This window comes from Mustelus asterias, chromosome 17 (genome assembly GCF_964213995.1).
Source record: "Mustelus asterias chromosome 17, sMusAst1.hap1.1, whole genome shotgun sequence".
NCBI lineage: Eukaryota > Metazoa > Chordata > Chondrichthyes > Carcharhiniformes > Triakidae > Mustelus > Mustelus asterias.
In genome coordinates, this window is record NC_135817.1 from 53254828 (window position 1) to 53271810 (window position 16983).

General features: G+C 43.3%; 1 protein-coding gene across 3 annotated transcripts in view; it reads left to right on the forward strand.

Moving 5' to 3' along the window:
• Positions 1-2739: 2739 nt before the first annotated feature.
• Positions 2740-16983, forward strand: part of ttf2 (transcription termination factor, RNA polymerase II) — a 43733-nt gene continuing 29489 nt past the window's right edge. For 2 of the 3 annotated variants that reach the window (XR_013499910.1, XM_078232662.1), the window contains exons 1-7: positions 2740-2856; positions 6590-6698; positions 9448-9534; positions 10103-10169; positions 12971-14056; positions 15439-15565; positions 16266-16430. Coding sequence is in view for 2 of the 3 variants with exons in the window: in XM_078232662.1 (XP_078088788.1) it covers positions 2829-2856; positions 6590-6698; positions 9448-9534; positions 10103-10169; positions 12971-14056; positions 15439-15565; positions 16266-16430 (1669 nt within the window). In the remaining variant the exon portion in view is untranslated. The remainder of the gene's footprint in view (positions 2857-6589; positions 6699-9447; positions 9535-10102; positions 10170-12970; positions 14057-15438; positions 15566-16265; positions 16431-16983) is intronic. The other variant, XM_078232663.1, reaches the window with a different exon arrangement.

Consider the following 16983-nt stretch of genomic DNA (forward strand, 5'->3'; position numbering starts at 1 on the left):
TTATAACTGTGTGGCCAAATTCCCCTCCATTTTCAAGTTTGCTGATGACACCACCGTGGGTCAGAACTCAAACAACGGCAAGATGGAGTATAGGAAAGAGATAGAGAATCTGGTGAAATGTGATGACAATAATCTCTCCCTCAATATCAGTAAAACAAAGGAGATTGTCATTAACTTCAGGAAGCATAGTGGAGGATATCCCCCTGTTTACATCAATGGGGATGAAGTGGAAATAGTCGAGAGCTTCAAGTTTCCAGGTGTCCAGATCACAACAACCTGGCCTGGTCCCTCCACGCTGATGCTATATTTAATAAAATCCACCAACACCTTCTCAAGGGGCTAAGGAAATTCAACATGTCTGCTACGACACTCACCAGTTTTTACAGAAGCACCATAGAAAGCATTCTTTCTGGTTGTATCACAGCTTGGTATGGCTCCTGCTCTGACCAAGACTACAAGAAACTACAAAGGGTCGTGAACAAAGCCCAATCAATCACACAAACCAGCCTCACATCCATTGACACTGTCTACTCTTCCCACTGCCTCAGAAAAGTAGCCAGCATAATTAAGAACCCCATTCCATCAGGAAAAAGATACAAAGGTCTGAGGACACGTACCAACCGACTCAAGAACAGCTTCTTCCCTGCTGCTGTCAGACTTTTGAATGCATCGTTCAGTTGATCTTTCTCTACACCCTAGCTTTGACTATAACACGACATTCTGAACCCTCTCTTTTCCTTCTCTATGCATGGTATGCTTTGTCTATATAGCGCATGAAACAATACTTTTCCCTGTATACTAGAATCATAGAAACCCTACAGTGCAGAAGGAGCCATTCAGCCAATCGAGACTGCACCAACCACAATTCCACCCACGCACTATCCCCGTAGCCCCACACATTTACCCTAGCTAGGGTCAATTTAGTGTGGCCAATCAACCTAACCCGCACACCCTTGGACTGTGGGAGGAAACTGGAGTACCCGGAGGAAACCCATGCAGACACGGGGAGAGCGTACAAACTCCACACAGACAGTGACCCAAGCCAGGAATTGAACCCGGGTCTTGGGTGCAGTGAGGCAGCAGTGCTAAACACCGTGCCAACCTACTAACTCATGTGGCAATAATAAATCAAATGCAAAGATCCAAGCTGGACAAGAACAGGCATTACACCTGAGCCCATGCTTGTTCTTAGCCAGAAGGCTATTTCTAGTTCTGATGTGGAGATGCCGGCGTTGGACTGGGGTGAACACAGTAAGAGTTTTAACAACACCAGGTTAAAGTCCAATAGGTTTATTTGGTAGCGAATACCATTAGCTTTCGGAGCGCTGCTCCTTCGTCAGAGGGAGTGGAAATGTGCTCTCAAACAGTGCACAGAGACACAAAATCAAGTTACAGAATACTGATTAGAATGCGAATCCCTACAACCAGCCAGATCTCAAAGATACAGATAATGTGGGTGGAGGAAGCATTAAGCACAGGTTAAAGAGATGTGTATTGTCTCCAGACAGGACAGCCTGCAAGTCCAGGAGGCAAGCTGTGGGGGTTACTGGTAATGTGACATAAATCCAACATCCCGGTTTAGGCCATCCTCATGTGTGCGGAACTTGGCTATCAGTTTCTGCTCAGCGACTCTGCGCCGTCGTGTGTCGTGAAGGCCGCCTTGGAGAACGCTCACATGAGGACGGCCTAAACCGGGATGTTGGATTTATGTCACATTATCAGTAACCCCCACAGAACAGTGACCACGACACCACACAACCCTGCCACAGCAACCTCTGCAAGACGTGCCGGATCATCGACACGGATGCCATCATCTCACGTGAGAACACCATCTACCAGGTACACGGTACCTACTCTTGCAACTCGGCCAACGTTGTCTACCTGATACGCTGCAGGAAAGGATGTCCCGAGGCATGGTACATTGGGGAAACCATGCAGACGCTACGACAACAGATGAATAATCACCGCTCGACAATCACCAGGCAAGACTGTTCTCTTCCTGTGGGGGAGCACTTCAGCGGTCACGGGCATTCAGCCTCTGATCTTCGGGTAAGCATTCTCCAAGGCGGCCTTTACGACACACGACAGCGCAGAGTCGCTGAGCAGAAACTGATAGCCAAGTTCCGCACACATGAGGATGGCCTAAACCGGGATGTTGGATTTATGTCACGTTATCAGTAACACCCACAGCTTGCCTCCTGGACTTGCAGGCTGTCCTGTCTGGAGACAATACACATCTCTTTAACCTGTGCTTAATGCTCCCTCCACCCACATTGTCTGTATCTTTAAGATCTGGCTGGTTGTAGGGATTCGCATTCTAATCAGTATTCTGTAACTTGATTTTGTGTCTCTGTGCACTGTTTGAGAGCAGATTTCCACTCCATCTGACGAAGGAGCAGCGCTCCGAAAGCTAATGGTATTTGCTACCAAATAAACCTGTTGGACTTTAACCTGGTGTTGTTAAAACTCTTACTCTAGTTCTGATGACCAGAGTCCAATTTCTCTCTCTCCGAGTGATCATTGAGTCCAGTCTGTCTATTTCTGTGCTTGTGTCTGACTCTCTAGCTCTCACTTTGGGCTCTGAGTTGACGACCCCAAAGAGAGGGGGGAGGGGCTTTAAACCCCGCCCACTGACCGTCCCGCATTCTGATTGGCTCCTGCCCTGTGGCCGTTCGCCGCCAGAGACTTGAAATTGTGATGCCCGGATGCAGCCTGATTGGCTGAGGGGACCGCGCGTGATTGGCGGCTGGAATCACGTGGTGGTGGTAGACGGGGCTTCTGCTGGGGCGGGGCTAAGGTCCCGGGGGTGGTTCGGTGAGCGGAGGGGAATGGAGAGGGTGGTGTGTGAGGAACACGGTATGTTTAAACATCCACCACAGCCGGAGTGTGTGTGTATATACATATATATGTGTGAGAGTGTGTGTGTATATATATATATATATATGTGTGTGTGAGTGAGTGAGTGAACGGAGCGATAGCGGAGTCTCCCGCCGGAAGTTGGAACCGGATTGCCGGCCGTGAATGATTCAATTGGTGGATGGAGTGTCCAATCAGCAGCAGCTGGGGGTTTAGTCCAATCAGAGTGCGGAATGACCGGCTCTGGCCCACGTGGGGTAGTGATGGCCAGAGGCGCGAGCCCAGGGAGAGAGAGACCAGAGGCCGGACAGGGCATTGTTTCCCTTGATGCGGGAGGGGGACTGAGGCCACTGCCCCCCCCCCCCCCCAGGGGGAGGGATCGACTGAGACACATTAGAAACACCTGAACTCACACCTCATCATAGAATTCCTACAGTGCCGAACGAGGCTTTTCAGCCCATGCAGCCTGCACCGACAACAATCCAGGCCCTATTCCCCCTAATCCCACACATATTTATCCTGCTAATCCCCATGACAGTAAGGGTCAATTTAACACAGCCAGTCAAGATAACCCACGTATCTTTGAACTGAGAGGGGAAACTGGAGCTACCAGAGGTCGGAGTTTAGGTGTTTCTAATGTTTTGGTGCGGATCCAATGGGCCAAAGGGCCTCTTCTGCGCTGTATGATTCTGAGACCACTCTCCCTTTGTAAATTCAAAACCACAGGGGAGAGATTATATTCACATAGACCCATTTCACTGTTACAAAATGTGCCAAACTGCAAATCATCACTTCTGATCTTATTAAATGTTGAAGATCACTTATCCTGCTGGTTTCCCACTCCAGACATAGTCAGAGGTTTACAGCATGGAAACAGGCCCTTCGGCCCAACTTGTCCAGGCTGGCCTTTTTTTTAAACTCCTAAAATAATCCCAATTGCCTCGTTTGGCCCATATCCCGCTATACCCATTTTACCCATGTAACTGTAAATGTTTTTTAAAAGACAAAATTGTACCTGCCTCTACGACTACCTCTGGCAGCTTGTTCCAGACACTCACCACCCCCTGTGAAAAAATTGCCCCTCTGGACACTTTTGAATCTCTCCCCTCTCACCTTAAACCTATGCCCTCTAGTTTTAGATTCCCCTACCTTTGGGAAAAGCTATTGACTATCTAGCTGATCTGTGCCCCTCATTATTTTATAGACCTCTAGAAGATCACCCCTCAGCCTTCTACGCTCCAGAGAAAAAAGTCCCAGTCTATCCAACCTCTCCTTATAACTCGAACCATCAAGCCCTAGTAGCATCCTAGTAAATCTTTTCTGCACTCTTTCTAGTTTAATAATATCATTAATAATTAATGACCAAAAGACAGAGTTCTCCCAGAAACCTGATGGCATCACGGACTGGTTGCAGCACAAGAAGTCTTTTAGCCTGCTACATTCCTGCCAGTTCTTTGCACCAGCATCTCAGTTAACCCCCACACACTCCTGCCTTTATTCTCCCCCCCCCCACCTCCCCCCCCCCCCCCCCCCCCCCAAATCCAGCATTTCTCTTTACCCTTCAGATGCTTAAGCAATCCAGTTTTGAACGCCCTGATTGAATCTGCCTCCACCACATTCTCTGGTAGTGCATTCCACATCCTAACACTGCCTGCATAAAGATATTTTTCACCATGTTACTCTTGATTCTTTTGCCAGTCTTCTTAAATAACATCCTCTGGCGTTCTGACAATGATTCTTCTGGTCTTCACCATTCTGCCCACTAGCCTCTGTATTTATCGAATCATCCTCCAGAGTGATGTCACCACAAAACACATCTTCCCCTCTGCTTTCAGCATTCTGTAGAGACCATTCCCGCTGCAACACTCGGGTCCGCTCGTCCATCATCACCACATCTTCTTACAGCAACTTGCCTCCTTTCTCTCCATCCGTGACCCGAAATACTCCTTTCAGGTGAAATGATTTATTTATATTGACAATTTGCTCACAACTGGAGGAGGGACTGAATACAGATTGACTGACTGCTTTGTGGAAAACTTTTTCTCAGTTCACAAGTATCACCTGAACTTTTCAGTCACCGTGTCATTTGAATTATCCAACTTGCTCCCACTCTAACCTTTCTGTCCTCTGTCTCGTCCAGTGTTTCAGTGACGTTGATTGTAAATTTGGAGATCAACACTTCATTGTTCAACTGGGTACTATACAGCCTTCTGGACTCAACATGGAGTTCCACAATTTGTAGATTGCAACATCTGTTTCTGGTTTCTTTGCTGGTTTTGGTTTTTCCCTTGTCTTATCATTCTGCCACTCACATCTGGAGGCATCTTTTCTTACTTTTACCTGTGCCATTGCCATTTCCTTTGGTCTTGCATCATGTACTCTGTCACCATTTAATCTTTCCTGTTATCCACCTGATTATAGACCTTTTTTGTTCTTTTTAATGTTTAGTTTGTTTCTCTCTCCACACATGCTGCCAGACCTGTGTGTTGGCCAACTTTCTTTCCTCACCCACCAGCACCATCAAAAATTCTTTCTGGTTCCAATATGACATGGATGTCCTACTCAGCTACAATTCCACCTTCTCTTCTCCCTTGCTCCTAACCCTCAAGACACTGCAAAGTTACCATTTCTCACACCTGACACTTTCTAATCATAACTATCAAATTATCGTCAAAAAAACCCTATATACTGGAAAACTGGAAGAAATAAAGAGCGCTGGTAATTATCATAGAATCCCAACAGTGCAGAAGGAGGCCATTTGGCCCATCGAATCTGCACCAACCACAATCCCACCCAGGCCCTATCCCCATAACCCCATACATTTACCTGAGCTAGTTCCCCTGATGTTAAGGGGCAAGTCAGCATAGCCAATCCACCTAACCCGCACACCTTTGGACTGCAGGTGGAAACCGGAGCACCCAGAGGAAACCCACACAAACAGAGAGAATGTGCAAACTCCACACAGACAGTGACCCAAGCCGGAAATTGAACCCTGGCGCTGTGAGGCAGCAGTGCTAATCACTGTGCCACCATGCTGCGAATTGCAGGTTCATTTTGTTGCTGATTATTCATCTGTGAAGCTGCCTTGTTCGCAACAAATGCAATAGAAACTGGAAGTGTTGGCAAAGGTCTTTCAGCAAAATGAGATTTCATCAGAATGAAACAAGTCTTTCGCCCTTCACAAATGGTGCCTGGCCTGTTGACAGTTTCCAGCATTGTCTGCTTTTACTTCTGGTTTCCAGCATCTGCAGTTTTTTTTTGCTTCTACTTTTGTATGATTAATATGTCCATAGATGAAGTGGACTGGATAAATAGGGCATATATGTCTTTTCAAGTGGAATGAATATTTGAGGGGGGCACTCTTCAGAGCAGTACCCAAAGTACTGCACTATTGGAGGGGCCATCTTTGGATGAGATTTTAAGCTAAGTCTGTCCTTCACGTGGATGTAAAAGATCACTTGCACTATTTGTAGAAGAACAAGGAAGTTCTGCTGAAGCCTGGCCAATATTTACCCCTGAGCCAACACCTAAAGCAGGTAGTCTAGTTTATTTCATCACTGTTTGTTGGAGTTTTCAGTGAGCAGATTGACTACCATGCCTCCTATGTTACACCACTGAGTTCAAAAGTACTTCATTGGCTGAAGTCCTGAACTTATGACAAGTGCTCTATAAGTACAAGTCTTCCTTATTTTTATTTCTTTGCCCTAACTCTTTTCTTGATTGTGTCCTGTAGGAACACCCTGTTTTCTGAAGACAGGTGTGAGAGATGGAGCAACCAAAGGAAAGAGTTTCTATATCTGTGCAAACAGAGGTTCACCATGTGCATTCACACAGCTTGCTGAGTACGTATTGCCTGTTCTACTTCACAATATAGAGGAAGAAATAGTAATGTCTTGTTGAGAACTTTTTGTGTTGGAACATTTAAGGTGCAAACCTTCTGAACCCAGTTGGAAACCTTTGGTGTAAAACTTGATATTGAATTTGAGGGGTTGCTAGAAATTGATGAGAGGATATGTTTCCCCACAGTAGATCTCACTGACTGATCAATACATGAGGCTTTATTCTCCCATTGTCTATCCCTCCCCATGTTTCTGGTTGTGGAGAGTTACTGATGAAGGAAATATTTCCTATTCTCAAAACAAATGAGACTATCTTGACATAATGGTTGGAATTTAGTGACAAGCTTGTGGGGGGGGGGGAGGGGGGGATTTAATCAGGCGGGAGGGTGGTAGATGGGTACCTGCCACCTACCTGTCTCTGTCCCAATAAAGTCAGTGGCAGAAAAGCCTGTGGATAGCCTTTCTGCCTCGCCATGAATCGACGTCTTTAAATGGCGATTATTGTCCATTTGAGGGCCTCATCCTGCTGCAGCGAATGGTGATTCGCTATGCTGGAAACCTGGAAAGCAAACATTGTTGGGTATGCTTGCAGGTTTCCAGGAAGGTGCCTTGTTCAAAGACACTCCAGGCCTGATTGACCCAGCATCGGGAAGTGGGTGCCTGCTGAGAGCTATTCGTCCTTTCCCCATCCCACATCACCCACCCGTGTCTGACTCCAGTGATGCTACTGAGTCTTGATTTGGTGCATTACCGGTAGCAGTCACTGCCTTCTGGTGGCGCCACTGAGAAGTGAAAGCTACTGGCCTCTGATTGTCAAGTGATTTGATTTATTATTGTCACATGTATTGACATACGTGAAAAATATTGTTTCTTGCACGCTATACAGACAAAGCACAGTGTTCATAGAGAGGGAAACGAGAGAGTGCAGAATGTAGTGTTACAGTCATAGCTAGGGTGTAGAAAAAGATCAACTTAATGCAAGGTAAGTCCATTTAAGAAATTGCATTATTAAAGCATTGTTCGAGAGTTTAAAAGAATTAGAATGAAGTTTTAGAAGCATAGAGCGAGAGTAAAAGATAGAATTAGAAGTTTTGCTGGGTACAGCTTGCAAGAAGTCGCCTCGCTCCAGTGCCATCTTGGAGTTGTGGGACTTCACACCTGGGGAAGTGCCTGATTGGCACTTCATTTCGCAGGCCTTCCTTCCCCAAAGGAGACAACGCGGGGTTATAGCCGCTTCTTCAGCCGATGGGTGTGACCCCCTTTGCTTCCATTAAATACCACCCACTGATTTTGTCTGAGTTTATTGAATTGTATTGCCTCAGCTCAATATGGGATACAAATAAAAATAATCCACTAATTTGTTTGTAGACATCCCCTCCTGCACCCTTTGCAATTATCTGAATGCACGCAGGTGCAGCAGGTGGTAAAGAAGGTAAATGGTATGTTGGCCTTCATAACAAGAGGATTTGAGTACAAGAGCAGGGATGTCTTGCTGCAATTGTACAGGGGCTTGATGAGACCACACCTGGAATATTGTGTGCAGTTTTGTTTTCCTTATCTCAGGAAGGATGTTCTTGCTATAGAGGGAATGCAGCAAATGTTTACCAAACTGATTCCTGGGATGGCGGGACTGAAGAGAGTGAGTCAGTTAGGATTGTATTCGCTGGAGTTTAGAATGAGAGGGGATCACCTAGAAACCTATGATATTCTAACGGGACTGGACAGGGTAGACGCAGAAAGGATGTTCCCAATACCTGTGATATCCAGAACCAGGGGACATAGTCTAAGGACATGGGGTAATGGAGATGAAGAGAAATTTCTTTACCCAGAACATGATAAGTCTGTGGAATTCACTACCACAGAAAGTGGTTGAGGCCCAAACATTATATGTTTTCAAGAAGCAGTTAGATATAGCTCTAGGGGGGTTAAAGGATATGGGGGGTTGATGGGATCAGGCTATCAAATTGGATGATCAGCCTGACGATCAGGATTATAATGATGGAGCAGGCTCAAAGGGTCAAATTGACCTCCTCCTGTTCCAATTTTCTATGCTTAACTGAACAGTATCCTTTTTCACAAACTGCACCAAGATACATGTGAAATCTAGTCAGAAACCCTAAGTGCCAGTGTATAAATAAGATTCAATGTTTGCCTCACAATTTATTTTCTTTGTAAGTAGTGAAGCTTACGTTATGAATGTTGTGCATGTACAATTGTAGTTAAAAAAAAATCAGTCTTTAGATTGAATGTATGTCAGATATTTATAAACATGATTCCATTTCTGAAGTGGTGATGCAGACTCTTTTTTTAAAAAAAAATCAGGGTAACTGTTAACAGTGAGAACCTTAACTGATTTCCTTCCCCATCTCCAACTTATTCCCGAGTACAGAGACACTGAGACCAATTTCCAAAGCCCCACCTAGTAAATTTTTATTATATTTCATCTTGGGCATTTTGTTGTTGTTGTTCCCAAAAGAGAAAATGCTGGAAAATCTCAGCAGGTCTGGCAGCATCTGTAAGGAGAGAAAAGAGCTGACATTTTGAGTCCAGATGACCCTTTGTCAAAGCCAGTTGAGCTGTCTATGACAGATGCTGCCAGACCTGCTGAGATTTTCCAGCATTTTCTCGTTTGGTTTCAGATTCCAGCATCCGCAATAATTTACTTTTATTGTTGTTGTTGTCTCCTGATAATGAGGTTTACACTAATAGCTATGTGATCTGCAATAACTGGTAGTTTGTCTTTCTTTCCCAGTATTCCTGTGTCTCACTGTCTGATACATGAAGGTTCGGTTGTAGAACTTCAGGCCATCTCTCGAAAACAGGATGGCCAGTCTTATCGGTATGATTTATTATTATATAAGCAACTCCAGTTGATATTTCACATCAAATGCCATGAAATCCATGTAGTACTGAAAAGCCTTTTTGTTTCTTATTCTGAGGGGCAGGCGAAAGGGTGACCATACCATTTTACACATTAGTTTTGCAACCGGATCTTGTGCCTGGGTGCATTTACCTAGTAGGCCAGCAGAGGAAGTGCAGTTCCTTGTTTATACCAGGTTTTGGTTTCATTCCTTTGGATATGATCTCTTTTCCTCATGGTGTGAGCTGGTGATGATGTTTAGCCTTTTCTCATTCCAAAGTTTGGCCATTCAACTGCAGGACTTGGGCTTTAAGAAACTGGTGTGTCCTAGACATTCTCGTCATTGTGAGTCACTTCCACAATATACCAGATTGTTTTCTTTCTGTGGTCACCTCATAGAATCACTCTGGTGTGCAGAGCTGTTCCTGTATGTAAGCTTGTTGATCTGGTATCTGTTTATTAATGTGAAGAAAGTTTAATAAGTGTGACTGAGGCACAGTTTAGTACTTGATTCTGATTTCCAGTGCTTGTCTTGTGTTTTCTGTAGGTTATATTATCGCTGTGCGAAAGGCAAGGCAGATAATCTGAAATGGTGCGGAAATGTTCCCTGGCAGGTATGGACCTTCAGTAGGAGTTGATACTTGGCATTCATCAATAGTTAAGATGTTGTAATGTTGATGACGCACTGTCATAGAGGTATACAGCACAGAAAAAGGCCCTTTGGCCCATCACATTTGCGCCAGTTAAAGACAAACCACCTAACTATTCTAATCCCATTTTCCAGCACTTGGTCCATAGCCTTGTATGCCTTGGCATCACAAGTTCACATATAAATACTTCTTAAATGTTATGAGGGTCTCTGCCTCATGGCTTCATTTGAACAGCCTTCTAAAATGTTGTCCCTCTTTACTGCTGTAATTGATTCCCTAGTCAAACTCAAGACACCCCCTCCTCTTTTACCTCCTTCCCTGTCTTGGCTGAAAATCCTATATCCTGGAATAAATCATAGAATCCCTACAGTACAGGAGGAGGCCATTTGGCCCATCGAGCCTGTACCGACCACAATCCCATCAAGGCCCTATTTCCATAACCCCACGCATTTACCCTCGCTAATCCCCCTGACACTAGGTTCAATTTTAGCATGGCCAATCGACCTAACCCGCACATCTTTGGAGTGTGGGGGGAAACCGGAGGAAACCCACGCAGACATGGGGAGAATGTGCAAACTCCACATAGACAGAGACCCGAGGCCGGAATTGAACCTGGGACCCTGGCGCTGTGAGGCAGCAGTGCTAACCACTGGGCCACCATGCTGCCCTGCCAATAAGCTGCCAATCCTGCCCCTCCAACCATGTCTCAGAGACAGCAATGACGTCTTACCCCCATGTTTTGATTTGTGCTGTCAACTCGTCTGCCATGTTCACCCTTGCATTAAAATAAATACCATCCAAGATTGCCGAACTCCCTTATCCATTAACTGGCCTATAGCTTCTCTGCCTTTGTGACTCACCTTGCTGTCTCTTCTCATTTTGGCTGTGCATCTCCCCTTGCTGAACTTTCAGGATCCCATGCTCCTGCCAAGTTATTTTAAACCCTCCCCGATGGCACTAGCAAAACTTCCTGCAAGGACATTGGTCCCATTTTGGTTCAGATGCAACCCGTCCACCTTGTACAGGTTCTACCATTCCCCAAAACGGTCCCAATGTCCCAGAAGTCTGAAGTCTTCCCTCCTGCACCATCTCTCCAGCCACACATTCATCTGGACTAACCACCTAGTTCTATACTACCTAGCATGTGGCACCGGATGTAAGCTACCTTCTGGGTCCTATTTTTTAAACTGCTTCTTTGCTCCCTAAATTCTGCTTGCGGGACCTCATCCCTTTTTCTACCAATATCGTTGGTACCAACATGAACCACAATCTCTGTCTGTTTACCCTCCCCCTTTAGAATTCCCTACAGCCATTCAATGCCATCCCTGACCCTGGCATCAGGGAGGCAATTGTGTTATTACCAAAAGCTAAAGGTATGGATTGTTAATATCTTAAATAATTGAAATGTTGCTGTTATGGTTTCTGGTATTATAGTTTTGAACTGGTGTTAGGGATGAATAAGAGGAAGTCTTGCATTTTTAAAACACCTTTCATGACCTCAGCATTTCCCAAAGTGCTTTACAGCCAATGAAATACTTCACTGTTGTAAAACAGGAAATCATATTTAGTGCATTTTTGCAACTCCAAAAGTGGTTTGTGATTATTCATTTTAGAATGAGGTCTGTGGATGGGAGTTGCTCTTTGTATGTTCTTGAGCCTCCAGTTTTCTTTTCCATTAAAATCAATAGGACAGATGAATGTTAAAATCCTCGACAGGGTTGTTGTCCAAAATGATACAAAATGCATTCAATTGTAGGGAGCCTCTGAAATCCACCAGGCCAATCAAGTCTTTATATTTTCTCAATTTTCCATGATTCAGAACTTTTTTCAGAATAAAAAAAACATATGTTGCATATGGTAATGTTTTCCTTTTATTTAAAAACACTGATTTGTGCACAAGTTTAGTTATTATTATGAGACTAGGTGATAGTAACAAGAAAGACCTTAATGGTATTAAAAACACATGTTATGGCTTTGACAAAACCATTGTAGAATTTAATCCAGTGGTGCTGGCTGGAAACATGGTTAAAGTTTCCTTATCCATCTTCTGCAACTGGTTTTCCATGGATTAAAGCAGTATGTTTTTGCATTTCAGACCTGAGATTCCAAATTAAATTATTGGTATGAAAAATTTCTGTTTTGATAAGTAAACATGTGCACTGAAGTGAGTATAACTCATGTCTGCTAATACCAGTATTGGGATCACTCTTTATTCTCATTCAAAGAGGCCAAACAATTGAATCAAAGTATGGTTACAGCACAAAAGGAGGCCATTCAGCTCATCGTGTCCATGCCAGCTCACTGCAAATAACTCCTCTAGTGCCAATCCATTACCTTTTGTCTCATAGTCTTGCAAATTTTTGCTTTTCCGATAATTATCTAATTTTCTGTTGAAGGCTTTGATTGAACTTTCCACCAACATATTCTTGGGCAGTTAATTTTTGGAAAGTGGAACAATTGTTTAAAAGATCTGTATTTCTGAGGTTTGACTTCAGGCGCAATATGAGTGATATGCTTTGGATTGTTTCTCCTGTACAAGGTCTCTGCTATCTTTAGTATTTGATGCTCGCATGAAATTTAGGAATAGGCAAATAATCCCTCAACACTGACACCCTCACAATAACAAAAAGGCACAGATAGTATATTCCACATGGATTTATTCTGCTGGTTTTCCATGTAAGATTCAATTTGTCCAGACTCCACAATATGCCTTCCTTTTTGGATGTGCACAGGAAATATTAAACATTGATATTCATGTTTTTCAGGGATCAAGTTCAAAGCTATCATCAACAGACAGAGAGGCCCATGATGCTGGAGGGCAGCTCCACCATACTAAGAAGCAAGAACGAAATCCTTTTCGAGCTCCAAGCGAGAATCGGAAGCCATTCACCTGGAAATTTGACTCCAATAACAGTAGCAGCCAAGAGACTGAGTTTGAAAGAAACAAAAAACATAATGAGGATGAAGAAGAAAGGTTAAAGTTGAATGGTTTACCAGTAACAGATAAACAGGTGGTGAAAAAGGTTCCTGGTGGGTTCAAAGTCAAGGAAAAGTCATCTGGTGAGGTTGAAAAGCTAGTTGCTATGGATTCTGAAGGAACTCGAAGAGAAGTAATTCATCCTTCGTGTGATGCTGGAACAGAAAGGACTGACTTGAACAAAAAGAAGGGTCACAATTTCAAACCACTTAGCCTCTTGGCAACTGACAAAGAAACATTGTCAAAGCCATGCCCATCTACAGAGAGGGATACAGTTCAGCTAGGATCTGAGAAGAAGCATGTTCGGGAAGAATTATCTAAGCATTCGTCACATCATGGGAACACTACAACAACCAGCAGCGTGCGCTCGAAAAGTGATCAATGGAGGGACAGACAATCAGCAAGCAGTAAAAGCGAATGTAGTCGTGAAAATGAAAAGTCAAATAGCACTCAGGAGTGCTGCATAACCAAGATCCCCCATCAGACTGAACTAAAAGATACTCAGGAAAACTGCTCGGGTCAGACACAACAAACCACTAAATACACTGCAACCGAAGACTGTTCAGTTATTTCAACACAGAACTCTGATTCAAACAGGAAAGCAAATAAAGAGATTAAATCACATGGACAAATACATGCAGAGGCACCTGTTTGCATTGAAGCAAAAAATAACTGTAGAAAATTAGAGCAAAGTACACTTGGTAGTCAGTCAGCGGATACCAAGCAGACAGACGTTGCAAGAAAAACAAACATAAGTAATGGACAGAGAACAATCACAATGTTTCCTGGATTTGAACACACATCAGCACCCACTGAAACCAAGAAAACTGTGGCACTGCACAACCAGCTGACGTCTCAACTTAAACAGACAAAGGTAATACAAAGGGGCTGTGGCATCCTATTTCTATCTTTCTTTGGGATGATGGGTACCATTGGCAAAGCTAACATTTATTGCCTTGCCTAGTTGCCCTTGAAAAAGTGATGGTGGGTCTTTATGAATAACCTCAACCTAAGTGATGAAATTGTCAGGTAGGAAATTGCAGGGTTTGGAGCCAGAGAGTACGAAGGAACAGCAATATATCTCCAGGTCTCGATGATGTGTGACCTGAAAGTGGCAGTGATTTAAGACACCTGATGTCCTTGTTTTTCTAGATCATAGAAATCATAGAAACCCTACAGTACAGAAAGAGGCCATTCGGCCCATCGAGTCTGCACCGACCACAATCCCACCCAGATATCTCTACATATTTTAACCGCTAATCCCTCTAATCTACGCATCCCAGGACACTAAGGGGCAATTTTAGCATGGCCAATCAACCTAACCCGCACATCTTTGGACTGTGGGAGGAAACCGGAGCACCCGGAGGAAACCCACGCAGACACGAGGAGAATGTGCAAACTCCACACAGACAGGGACCCGAGCCGGGAATCGAACCCAGGTCCCTGGAGCTGTGAAGCAGCAGTGCTAACCACTGTGCTACCGTGCCGCCCCACGGCGTGGAGATAGTGGAGATGGTGGGTTTCCAAGGTGAAGCTGAAACCTTGGTGAGAGATATTTTGGGAAAATACTAAGATGGGTCTGAATTAAGTGTAGTGTATTGTGATATTGGGAATAAGGCCTGCATTTAAGTTTCATCTATTATCTTGATGCGGTTGGTATAGGAACCCACAAGTGTAGAAAGACAGTACTAATCCTAAAGACAATGGAAAGCTAGCACATAATTGTGATGAAACAGAACTGGTTAATGTAAACTGTTTAAAAACTGAGTGTTTTCAAACTAAGTTGTTCTGAATCCATACTAGTTTCCTATAAACGGATCTAGTCAATGGAATGAATTTTGCAGATAGTTTCTCCGGGTAATTATGTGAATGTAAATTTCATGTTTAATGTGAAAATCTTGGATCATTTGAACCACTTGGAGAAGTTAAGTTTCTATTAATTCTATTTGCCTGTGTTTGTAGAATGGCTGTAATAGGGAATTATCAAAAATAATTCACAGAATTGTTAAAGTTGCAACAGGTAAATAGTGTGTTCAGAATGACAAAGCCAATTGGTATACTGCTATTAATTTCTAACTGTGCTTCAAATAAGTGTCATTCTTTACGCTGTTCAGATGTCAATCTATTACACTGTGAATATCTTAACACGGCTGTCTATTTAATAATAATTTGCTACATTCATGATGGGTCAACAGGGGGAAAACAATCTTTAATTTCTAGAAGGAAAATGAGAAGTGTAAATGTTTCATTTTACAGAATACTCTGAGAACAGTAAATGTTGCTGCCCTTCCCGACAAAGGTCAGAGGTTAATAAATCAAGTCAAAGACCTGGAGGATGCTCTCAGTGCATTATGCCTATCCACTACCGATGACACTGAGAAAGGTATTATACTGAGCTTATTAAAATTAATGAAGCATTCTCTTGAATGGATGAGCAGAATATTTTCAAAGTTACAGGAGTGTTTGATACTGTGCTGACTTAAATCTGATTGCATGAGCCCATGCTGCCAGGAAAGAACCTTACTCACTGAATCTTCAGAACAAGAGCAGGCCATTCAGCCCATCCAGTGTGGTCTGACAATCTGTTAGATTATAGCTGATCTGAATCTCCATTTTCCCACCTTGCTTTTATAACCCTTAAAATCACTGCATCATGAAAACTTATCAATCTCAATTTGAAATTTTCAGTTGACCTAGACTCAACAGCTTTTTGAAGATTAGTATTCTAGATTTCCACTACCTCTTGTTTGAAGAAGTGCTTCCTTCCAGTGAAAATTGGAAATTCAGGTGTACTCTGTCCATGCTTTTTCAACCAGTCTCAATTTGCGTTGGCTATGTGAACTTCGAAATTTACACTCCTTGAGTAGCAATAAGTTTGATACTCCCAAACAACAGTGATGGTGCATTAGGATGCTCTGCTATGGAATTGTACAATTTGAATATCTAATCTTAAAGGTTAGTTGCTTTGTGGAAGATGGGTCCTTTGTTCATGCAAACAGGGCTGATGATGGGTACTGATCTGTATTTACAATTGACCTACGAGGACAATTGAAATTCTAACTCAACAATGTCTTTCTCTCTAGGAGAGGAAACAGGGAACAGTCAAATCAATCCCTTTGACAAAAGTGGCACCATCTTATTAAACGATCCTGTACTCCATCAGGATCTCAGATCTGATGCAACAAGTTCACGTTTCAATGATGCTTCTTCTCTGGGGTCAAGCCAGTTTTGTAACCAGATGTACCGAGGTAAAATATAAAGAAAGCATTCTTCTAAGAAGAAAATACAACTATATAATGTTAGAGCACAGAAACAGTTCATTTGGCCCGTCAGATTTGTGCTGATATTTTTCCCTTCGGAACCACCTTGTGCGTTCACACTGAAAATCGGTTTCAGTTTTCTATTTTCAGTTTTGAGCATTGCTGAAAAAAGAGATGTTATTGAAGCTTTTCATTTTGCACTTATCAGGACAGAAGAATACCAAATTTCAAAGGGAGCAACAATTTTTACTGATTGAAAATAGGATGCTGATTGGTTTTAAAGTGGCTGTGGTCCAGGCATTGCCATTGAGAATGCACTAGGGGAACTATTCCACATGCTTTTGTTTAATTGAAAAAAGGTGCAATGTCTGGGGCACGTTACTTCTACCTGCAGGGAATATGTCTTTCATATATATAGCTTCGAGCAAACTTAGGTAAGACACATTGTGGGCCCAAGTGATAATAAATTGATAGCGTAATCCTTAGCACATTCAGAATTGTTCAGCAAGTGCTGTTCTGAATGTGCTAAGGATTACGCTAT